Source organism: Tauraco erythrolophus, chromosome 2 (genome assembly GCF_009769465.1).
Source record: "Tauraco erythrolophus isolate bTauEry1 chromosome 2, bTauEry1.pri, whole genome shotgun sequence".
Taxonomy (NCBI): domain Eukaryota; kingdom Metazoa; phylum Chordata; class Aves; order Musophagiformes; family Musophagidae; genus Tauraco; species Tauraco erythrolophus.
This window is the reverse complement of record NC_141466.1, coordinates 4800226-4811514: the sequence shown is the minus strand read 5'-3', so window position 1 is coordinate 4811514 and position 11289 is coordinate 4800226. Positions and strand designations below refer to the sequence as shown.

Genomic DNA, 11289 nt, shown 5'->3' with positions numbered 1-11289 from the left:
ATTCTAAGAGCCTACTTGAAGAAAAAGAAGTTGGTTACATGCAGGCAATTACTGAAATGGCAACAGCATCAAACAAGACCAAGAAAGGAATAAAAAGCATTACCATTAATATGGTAATGCAATATAAATTGCATTAATTTTAAAACTCACCCTAACAAGAAAAAAAACTTGTACTTGTAATGGAAACTAGATTTCTACAGACTCAAGTCAATGGAAACTAAAAAAAGTAAATCAGGTGAGTATAACTTTTTATGGTAGGATAAAAGATTTGTTACACGTTAACATTTTCACAGGCACATAAGTGGCTTGGTTTTCAGAGATGGCCACTTGGTTAGGGCTTTGAATGTTTGATGAGATTCATCTTGCCTAATTTAGACACCTAATAATAGACATTTTATATTTAAGCTAGTTGTCTTAGGCTGGCTCTAGAATCAGTGATGTGAAATGACATCTTCAGAGAAAAAGTTGTTTCTTCCTTCTTGGTTGCCAGCCTTACCATGGCCAGACTTACCAGTTGCCAGACTTGTCCTCGAAAGATGCCTATTGTTCTCCACTGCTTATAAAAGAAGCTTAAGGTAACTAAGACTTGAATGATCTACTTTCAGGTGATTAAAGGCATGAAATAAATCCCATCGATCTTAGTATCTAACATAAGGCATCCACATTTGAAAACTGTAGCCATGTCAGAACAACGAACTGTTGCAAATCATGCTGGGTGTACTCCAATGGTTAGCTCTCGTGTAGGCTGGACCAGACACTTGCGACTAGGGTGCAGACTACGTTGGCAGCAAGCAAAGAGTTAAACCCCACCTTTGGGGTTTGGGGAAGGTCTCTGTGACTACAGTCTCCCATGGTCTGCCAAAGATGCCATCCTTTCTCTTGGTTCACCTGTATTTCAACTTCGGCTTGAATGAGTAGCATTGTGTTCAGGGGCTTCTTGGGATTTGTCTATAAACGTGGGTTTGTTTGATTGTAACATTTCCCTTTCCAGCCTCCGGACATCTTCTGTATTTGCCCTTTTCAAATTCTTCAGCTATTCAGCTCAGACTCCAAAAGGCCTAGGCTGAATTCAGAGAAAGGGGATGAGAAACAAGAAACGTGCCAGCAGGACTTTTTTAACCTTCTTTCAGAAAGCCCTCTTACTCTCCTTGCTTGAGACCATAGAGCTGTCTGGGTAGGTACCCTCTCTTGCCCTCTTCCTTCTTCATCTTTGTTCTTGATGCCACAATCAACCAGTTTCTGGTAAGGTGGCTAGGTTATTAAGCAGTGATGCGTTGGCAGGCAGATGGGAAGAGCTGCTTAGACATGAGAGGGGACGCGACTGTAGCCAGTCCATGAAGGTGTCTGTGAGAGGGATTCCTGCTTTCCTGCTACCTGTTTGCTTCTGGGCTATTTACTTGAGCTCCGCTCCAATGAAGGAGGTGACAGGCGAGTGTGCCCTTCTCCTGGGAGCATCAGCACATGAAGCAGAGCCAGGAGGAGGCTGTGGTGAGGAGCTTCATGTGGCTGTGACGGGGAGAGATGGCACTCACTTGTATGATCTCAGGGGTATCTTCTGGAATACATCCTGGTACCTTCTAGCTCCAATCTGCTTCCCGCTCCTGGCTTAGAAGCTGGGACCTGCGACCAACTTCTGACCTCATTCGTGAGCTGGAAACAGCCATGAACCCCTCTGTTGGGCTCATGATCCCAAATAGCATGACAAACTAGCAGCTTTCTGTTGGATGCAGAAAGAGGATTGTGACCCCTGCCTTGGGAATTGCCATCAGTTTGGAAATTGCTGTTGTTTTCAGTGATTTTTCTGAGGAATCTAGAAAAGATCTTCTCCCCTCCCTGTAGTTCTGTTGAAAACAAAACCTCTTTTGAACACTAGGCAGGAAAGACCAATTCAAGGTAAGGCTAAGAGCTTGTTGGTGTTCAGGCCACAGTGCTGAGTGGTAGTTTACTCGTACAAAAATACACCTTTTGTTAGTGCACCTCTCCTTGGATATGGCTGACCGCATCGATGATTTCACTATTTTACTTTCACCTCATTTATTAAAATCACTGCCTGTCCAAGTAGGCCATCTTTTATGCAATGTCATAAAAAATAGATACAATTAATTATGAGTCTTTAAATATATGTGTAGGAATTGCAATTATTTTTGAAAGATGAAACTCCAACACTTTAAAGTTATTTTGCTGAATGAGATGACTCATTATGTCTGGGAAAAAAGATTCTGTAATTTTGTTGTATTTTCCTGTCATTAAGAAAATATTATGCTTCAAGCAGATGAAGGACAGCAAAATTTGCAGACCTGTGATTACTGGATAGTGGCAGCAAAAAAAGTGCATTACATTTGCCTACAGATATGTGAGTGTGTTTTAGCGCTCACTTTTTGTTTCTTAAAAAAAAAAAAGTTATAATTTTGGGGGACAAAGTAGAGCCGTGGTTTGTAGAAGACAAGCCTGGACCCACCCGTGTCTTCAATCCACTGCTTCCATGTCTGTGTCCCCTGTTTGCTCTGCGAACTGGCCTTGGACAGACCGTTCCACTGGGTCATCCACAGGTTCTTCAGCTTTTGGTGGACTTTTCGTGGGTACTGGCATATTCCCAAGGGGAGTGGGCACGTTTTGTCCTGGTGTTGGCACGTTTTCGGGGGTTGCTGGCACGCTTTCAATAGGTTTTGGCATATTCCCAGTGGGTACTGGCACGTTCTCGGGAAGCATTGGCGCACATTCTGTGGGTGTTGGCACCCTTTCTGGGAGCACGGGCACACTTTCGATGGGCTTTGGCACGTTCTCAGTGGGCGTCGTTATATTTTCAGTGGGCACTGGCGTGCTCCCAGTGGACACTGGCACGTGTTCAATGGGCCTTGGTGTGCTTGTGCTGGGCTCCTCACAGCTATTCCCAGCCTCTGACTGTGGAGTGAGAGGAGAGGGGAGCTCTGGCACCAGGATGGGATTGCATGTTTGGGCGTCACGGGCCTCTGGATTGCTGCTACCGCTTGGGAGAGACTCCTCTGCCTTGTGGGACACCCTGAAAGCTTCAGCCAGCTCCTTCAGCATGTTCTCATCAGTAGTGCGCAGCTCAATGCCTGCCTGCTCGGAGGAGGAAGGGCTCGTATCAGCGTCGTCTTCCTCTTCTTCTAAGATGCCATTTCCATTCAACTCTTCAGGGAACTGCGCTTGCTTTATTTTTTTGTACAGTTCATTCCTCTCTTCCTGCAGAGCCCGGCAAAGGTTCTCTAGTCTCTGGATTTTCAGCACGAAGCACTCATATTCCTTGGACCTCATGGCTTTCTGTGGTCAAAGACAACAGACAAAGGTGCGGACTGAGTTTGGGTGCATGAGATTCATTGGTGGAACAGGCAGTTAGGAAACTATTTGAGATCTAGGCAGCCCTCACAGGACTCTGCCACGTAGCTGGCTTTCACCAACCACTCTGCGATAGCTATGGTCTTTTGTAGTGAAGTTCAAGAGGAAATTCATCCCTCTTACTGTAGGGTATTAGCATTCTCCATACAGATTCAGATCAATTTCATCCAAAAATATTTGGGAATACCTGCTGATGGTCTGTAGAGATGGAAAAACATAGTGGATGTTCATACAGATAAGCATCCAAAAGCCTACCTGGATTTCTGGTGGGCGTGGGTGTGAATTTTGGGGAAAACAAGCAATATTATACTTTTTGTTTATTTCACTTCTAGGTTTTGCAAAAGCAGCCTGCATTGGAACTTCTCTTGCTTCTACACCAGTGAGGAATAAAGAGGTACAGAAACTCATAAAAATAATGATAGCACAGAGCTACAAAGCTAACCAGAAAGACCTGGTCCAAATTCACTCTAAGTTTGGGATGAAACTTCAGGTAGCCTCTTATCTTATCTAAACAAGTCCCAACATGCTTATGAATTTGCTCTGCAATGCCCCTGTGACTGCGTGTTTAAAACTATGGTGAGCCACAGTACTTGCTTTCAGCTCTTAGAGTTTGCCTACACAGGAAGTTAATGAAAAATGTGAATTTAAAGTTCATTAGCTAGAGCACATTAATTCCCTGGATGGATGCTCTTACACAGAAAGAAAGTAGCATAAAATGAACTAATGTCAATTTGCTTCTATATGACAGAATTGACAATCACGCCTTTTTAGAGCGCTTAAAATTCACAGTGACATAATTTGGTTTCTTGTGGATGTGATCAATGTCTCTGCACAATCTAAAAGCCTCAGCAGTTGGGATTTTTGTCTTTTTTTTTTTTTTAAAGACATCTAATTATCAAAGTAGCTTAAAAAAAAAAAGACTCTTAGATTCAAGAATTAATTTTTCATTGACTTTTGGTGGTTTCAGGTCATCTCATTTCCTGGTTAAAGCATTATGTGGGGGAAGTGGTGCATCCTGAGAAGAAGAAGACCGCTCACCTCTTCAATCATGTCCAATAACGCTCTGTTACAGTTCTCGAACCTGGATTTCCATGTAGCAGTATCCTTTTCCAACTTCTTCATTTTCTTTGTCATCTATAGAAGCAGGAAGAAAGGCTGAATCACAACAGGAATTCCACGCTGCAGATTAAATTAAGGCAGCCCTTTTATTTAGGTCTTTGGCTGTGACTCAGATGGGAGTCTGCTCCTGAGACCGGCAGCTACCAGCAGCTGTAGTGGCTGTGCTAAGTAATAATTTATGTTAAGGGATGGCTTTAGTTTTAAGTAGCTGCCATATAGCTTCCAGCCTCCAGTCTGTAGTCCTAAGGTAGGACCAGTTGATTATGTATGTAAAAGTACAGCCAACTCCCGGAGTACAAAATATCTCAAAGGATAAAGGCAAAGAAAAGGTGACATTATTCCGTTTGTCTCTTTACAAAGACTGCAGTGTTGTATTGCTGGGGAGTTAAAGAAGGGCTTGTATCTTCTGAGGCAGCACTGCTGAGGAATTTCCCTCTGGATTAGTCAGCTCTATACTACCTCCAACACACATGGCTGGATATATAGCATCATCTTCCCCTTTGGTTTTCTGCAGGCTGAACTCTGTGAAGATCATTAGAAGTTGCCTGGATCAGAGCTCCAGGATTTGGGGCTCTCGTGGCAGAGCAGAACATTGTTTATTATGACAATGGGTGTGTTTGTTTTTTGATTTCCATTCATTACAGGACAGGAGTACAACAGCTGCCAGAGAACAGTCACTTGGGCTTAATGGTGGGAAGGTGTTGGTGGGCTTCAGCTCTGCCCACACACTCTAGTGGGAAGACGTGTAGCCTGTGTCAACCTTTCTGTACCAGTGTCAGTCACCCAGGAGGCTCTGGGCTCTCCTGGAGACATGGGCTGACCAATGCAGCTCCAGACTCCCTCTTCGGCATCGTCTGTACCCAACCACCACATTAGATTTTAGGTAAAATGTTTATTCTTCAAAGCAATTTCAGTTTTAGTGGAAAGGGAGAGTGAAATGTTCAGGTTGCAGTGCTGAAGTCTAAGCTGCTGCCAGTTGTGGCCGAGTCTGCTTCAGATCTTATTTGGATATCAATGAGCTTGTTCTCCAAAACGTGCAGAAATGTCCCCTTCCCAGGTAAAATTATTGCAGTGAGAAATGTCAAAATCTAAAAGGAGAGTATCAAGCACAGAGTTCAGGTATGAGCTGCTACTCACTTTCTCCATCTCCTGTTTGAATGTGGCAAACACTTCATTGCTTTTGGTCAATGTTTTCTGAAATTCTTCAAACCTTTCAGAGTAGAGAGTGATCTGCATTAACAGGGAAAAACATAAGCACAGTAATTTCAGTCTCCTGCAAGGTGAACTTCTAATTTTGTAGAAGATAATAAAATAAGTTTTGTGTTTGGACACGGAAATTAGCATCTATTTGGAGACCATGAAGCACAAACATCAGGGGACTGAAACTGAGGAAGAAGAGAAATACCTAGGCCAGTGATTCTAAAAAGACTTGGGAATTATAGGTGCCCTGTTCTCCCGAATGTTGCAGCTATGGTGTCTCTACACAGAGTGCCCAGAAGCAAAAGAATCCCTAGATTCTGAAAACATTTCCCTGGGGAACTCCATGGAGACTTCGAGAGGACAGTGTCAATATTTCTTTTCTGTGTACAGTTGTGGCTGACATCTACAGGAAGGGACTCCTAGGATGACCTACAGAACGGAAAATGATAATATGGTCCTTGGGCCATCTCCATGGACAGGAACTAACCTGAGCTGGTCTGACCACTGATGCTGTGCAGGACCAGGCAGTGGGATTAACTTAAGGTGAGAGCCAACCTGGTCAGAGCTGTGCCTGACCTCTAAACCTTGCTTCTCCATGCAGACATCACCAAATTCCAGCTTTAACCTGAGGGTGTAAGCTCTTGCAGGCTTTAGCAGAGGAGGTCAGCACAGCCTGGCTGCCCAGCTCCTTACCTGCCTTCTCGATTACCCAACAATCCAGGCTGGGAGCTGGGTCCTACCGTGGCTTTGCTGCTTCTGACATCCAAACAAACTGGGGGAGATGCATCCCCACATCACGCTGCAGCTACAGTTTCCCCTCTTCCATCTTTCCAGTCCCCAGTCAGTGGCTCAGCCTGTAGCCAGGAGCTGCACGAGGCAGCACCCGATGTTCTTCGCTGGAGTCCACCACCAAAAAGGAGCGTTGCTGCTCCCTTCCTATGTAATCTGGTGCATGGGGTATCCCCACCACTGAGCAAAGCCCACCCTTCGCTTCACACCACCGTGATCCTGCACTGGATTCCTTCAAGCTGCATCCCTGCGCCGTGGCTTGAGTGATATGGGAGGGCAACTTGTCAGCTCTGTTTTGAAGCCTACGTGTGGACTGCGGCTGTGGGCAAGGCCAGCAAAGGTACAGAAAGTAACGCCCTGCCAGCCTCTTCTGCCAGCCTCACTTCACTTCATGAAGCAGAGCAGGAGAGATGGGCCAACGTTTAAGATTAGGGCTCCATCTTTTGTTACCAGTTTACACTTGGCAGCCACAGGAAAGTTCATCTGTGGCTGTATTTTGTCAGCAAGACATATTTTTATGTGTGGATGTTTTTGAAAAAAAATGTTCCAAGGATCTGAGTTTTTCTGTAAGATTCTCTTGGTTTCTACTTTTTCTGTTTTTTTCTGAGTGGGAAACATACTTTCAAAACTCAAAAATCATGCCGGAAGCTATAGAGATAAAGTACAGTTATCTGCTCTTTGGAAGAGAAGACCAGCTCCAGCTCAGCCACTTCCTTCTGGTGCCAGAGCACCCCAGCAGCGTTTAGATGATCAGATGTTTGACGTTTCATCTGTCCAGCCTGACAGCTCTCGTTATAAAAAGAGTGACTGACATGACGCGTGGTGGCTGAGGCAGGGTGGGCACCGAGCAAGGGGAGGTTCAAGAGCAGCCTGTGGTGTTCAGGTGTCTGCCTGGAGGCTGGCTGCCCTCCCCACACTGGCAGAGATTAATTAATTAAATGATTAACTCGGAGCTTTTATTTTGTGCGGTGCCAGCCAATGCACACCCTCCCCTGATTCTGCTCTTCGGTTTCCAAGGAAAAGAAGATTTAGAAAACATGGCTAATAGTGGGGTGGGTTTATTATGGTTATGTTATGACTCACGTTCGTTCTGGTTATAGAACTTGTGATAGGACGAGGGGTAATGGTTTTAAAATAGAGGGAGGTAGATTCAGATTGGATATTAGGAAAAGATTTTTTACCATGAGAGTTGTAGAACACTGGAACAGGTTGCCCAGAGAGGTGGTGGATGCTCCATCCCTGGAGACATTCAAGGCCAGGTTGGACGAGGCCCTGAGCAACCTGATCTAGTTGGAGATATCCCTGTTCCTTGCAGGGGGGTTGGACTAGATGACCTTTGAAGGTCCCTTCCAGCCCTAACCATTCTATGATTCTATGATTCTATGGTTAGTTGTGACGATGCCCCTTAGAAAACGTTGTGGCTGTAGCTGCAGTGTGCTGTGGATGTGCCCGAGCTCAGTTTAAACAAGGTAGTTGGGGTCTCGGTGGCTGTGAATATGGCACTGGCTGCAGCTCTTCCCAGTGAGCTGGGTGAAGGCATGGGAGGTTAAGCCATGCAGAGCTCTCTGGTGCCAATATCTGGCACGAACCTTGCGTCTGTGTACCTATGGTAGGCTGTGGCCAGAGCTGTGACCTATTCACAGACAGAAATGCAGAGGGATTTGTTTAAGCAGCCTGAGTGCCACAGCCTAAGTGGGACACTGGTAACAGGTGGAATGTTTGGAATAGACATCATGAGTCAAAGGAGAAATGCCTGAGCATCCCAAAGCCAGGTGAGAAAACAAGGGTGGGAGCCCGCAAACCGGGGCTCTTAGCCCAGAGCTGTTGTCTTGAAAAACAACCTTGAGTGGAGGGTGTCTCTGCCCATGGCAGGGGTTTGGAACTAGATGATCTTTGAGGTCCCTTCCAACCCAAACCATTCTATGATCTGCTCGAGGGTAGGGAGGCCCTTCAGAGGGATTTAAACAGACTGGATCGTTGGGCTGAGGCCAATGGCATGAGCTTTAATAAGGCCAAGTGCAGAGTCCTTCACTTGGGGTATAAAAACCCCAAGCATCACTATAGGCTCAGGGAAGAGTGGCTGGAGAGCTGCCTGGCGGAGAAGGACCTGGGGGTGTTGGTTGACTACCGGCTTGATATGAGCCAGCAGTGTGCCCAGGTGGCCAAAAAGGCCAATGGGATACTGGCGTGTATCAAGAATAGTGTGACCAGCAGGAGCAGGGAAGTGATCCTGCCCCTGTACTCGGCACTGGTGAGGCCGCACCTGGAATATTGTGTCCAGTTTTGGGCCCCTCGCTTTAAGAGAGATATTGAGCTCCTGGAGCGAGTCCAAAGAAGGGCAACTAAACTGGTCAAGGGGCTGGAAAATAAAACTTATGAGGAGCGGCTGAGGGAGTTGGGGCTGTTTAGCCTGGAGAAGAGGAGGCTGAGGGGAGACCTGATTACGGCCTATAAATACTTGAGAAAAGATGGTGGGGAGGTAGGGGAAGGGCTCTTTACATTAGTGATGGGTGATAGAACAAGAGGAAATGGGCATAAGCTTAGTCAGGGGAGATTCAGGTTGGATGTTAGGAAGTATTTCTTCTCTGAAAGGGTTGTCAGCCACTGGAATAAGCTGCCCAGGGAGGTGGTTGAGTCCCCATCACTGGATGTGTTTAAGAATAGGGTGGATGAGCTACTTGAGGATATGGTTTAATGGGGATTAGGGATGGTTGGACTCGATGATCTCTAAGGTCTTTTCCAACCTAGAAATCTATGAAATCTATGAAATCTATGATTTTATGATTCTATGAAAAACCTCACCTCGATTCTGTGTCTCTGGTCTTCCTTCCCAACTTTTGCCTGTTATTTAATTAGATTAAAAACCATTCAGGTTTGAACAGGGCAAGCTCTGATCTCAGCTGGGGCCCTAGGCAGTGCCATAGCACCAAGAATAGCTTCTGCAATTTAAATTTGCATAATAAATGAATGTTTTCATAATGGCTGGGAACAGGCTGTGAGAGCTGTCTCTCGCTGTCTCTCGCTAGGAACGTGTGCTCATGCTTCTGGGCAAGGGAGACGAGGACCACCTTGCCACTGCCCACCAGCACCCACCACCCCTGCCAGCGCGGGCAGGGGGAGCGGAGGCAGCGCTGCTGCCGGGCGAGAACTTGTACATGCAAGGCTTCGGGATGTGAGGACACCTCGGCATCGCCATGCTGTGAGGGTGCTACAGCGAGGATGCCCCTTTGGCCCTGTCACTTTCTTCTTGGTTGCCATAGCCCAGTGGTTGCACTATGCCGGCTAGTGAAAGTTAAAGGTCTTGGCTGACTTTTATCTTCTCTCTTTGTTTCAAAGCATGAAGCTGAAACAGTCCACCTCAGCAACGTGCCTGGGGAGGGCATGCAGCGTCCTGGCAAGCACGACTGCGGTTTGGGTGTATTCCCTGAGCTGGTGCCAGATCCCTGTCACCACTTGGAGGGCTGGGTTCGGCTGGTCTCAGGCACGCTGTGCTGCCTGGAGACAGGCTGGCATGAAGCTGATGTCCCCTGGTTCCTTCCAGCTCATGGACGCATTGGGTGTTCACCAGCTCCTCCAAAATGCAGTAGTAGCTCATTCACTATTGCAGGCAGTGAGGGCTGTATTATGGCTTCTCCTTATCTCGTTGACCAATGTCTTCTCATAATTTCCATGCACGTGTTCCTCTGTTAATATCTCTGTGGTGTTTTGTGCTGTTCACATCAAGGAGCTCTTTATGCTCTTTCTGTTCTGTGCTTGCACAGTGCAGAATAATAATAATAATAATAATAATAATAATAATAATAATAATAATAATAATAATAATAATAATAATAATAATGTTATTATTCCTGGTAACTCTAAATGGAGGCTGCCGTGTAAGTGACAGAGCTCTCACACTCAAGCAGAACACCTAACTGCATTTTCCATTTCAGCAAGTGAATCACTTACTTTTAGTCTATGCAAGTCTGCAAGGGCCACGTGTATTATCAATGCCTTTGCGGACTTGTTTGACTGGATTTTTCTAAAAACAATTATACCGTTTCAAATGTATGCTTAATATTTTCTAGCTCTTATCAATACCTTCAGTTTCATTAAACTGGCTGCAGAGGTCTACCTGCATACAAAACCTTCTGGTTGAACATAAAAGTTTAATTAAAAACACTCTGAAAAAATTGAGAGCAGGTTTGCAGTTGGGATGGACTCAGCTAGAGGCCTTTGAGGATTGATTGCAGAACCTCTCAAACTGGTGTAAGCAGCAGTTGACATGATATTCCTCCATGGGCTACGGGCTTATCTTAGCCTTTGAAAGAACACATAAAGGACCAAACACCTCTTAGCATGTTTCCAGGTTATCAGTTCAAGGCTAGCCTTTCTTGACGGCTCAACAGGTAGGAATTAGACCATCTACAAAGGCAGAGCTGGAACAACTTGAGAGTTGTAGAACACTGGAACAACAGCGCTCTACAACTTGAGAGTTGTAGAATACTGGAACAGGTTGCCCAGAGAGGTGGTGGATGCTCCGTCCTTGGAGACGTTCAAGGCCAGGTTGGACGAGGCCCTGAGCAACCTGATCTAGTTGGAGATATCCCTGTTCCTTGCAGGGGGGTTGGACTAGATGACCTTTGAAGGTCCCTTCCAGCCCTAACCATTCTATGATTCTATGAACTTACCAGTATGATTAATTGTGAACAAGGGCTAGGAGGGGGCTTCCTGATGGGTGAGGAGATGGGCAGCGCAGAGGGGCTGAAGGACTAACCCCTCTCCCCTCCTCAGCTCTCCTGGGGGGTGTTTTTCTCACAGGCAGGTCAAAGAAGATAAATCTAC

At 45.8% G+C, this 11289-nt stretch overlaps 1 protein-coding gene across 1 annotated transcript in view; it reads right to left on the bottom strand.

Moving 5' to 3' along the window:
• Window positions 1-2466: 2466 nt before the first annotated feature.
• Window positions 2467-11289, bottom strand: part of TXLNB (taxilin beta) — a 31322-nt gene continuing 22499 nt past the window's right edge. Inside the window, exons 7-9 of the mRNA XM_086632034.1 lie at window positions 5614-5706; window positions 4396-4491; window positions 2467-3282 (exon numbers count right to left, since the gene is read on the bottom strand). Of these exons, the coding sequence (XP_086488160.1) occupies window positions 2467-3282; window positions 4396-4491; window positions 5614-5706 (1005 nt within the window). The remainder of the gene's footprint in view (window positions 3283-4395; window positions 4492-5613; window positions 5707-11289) is intronic.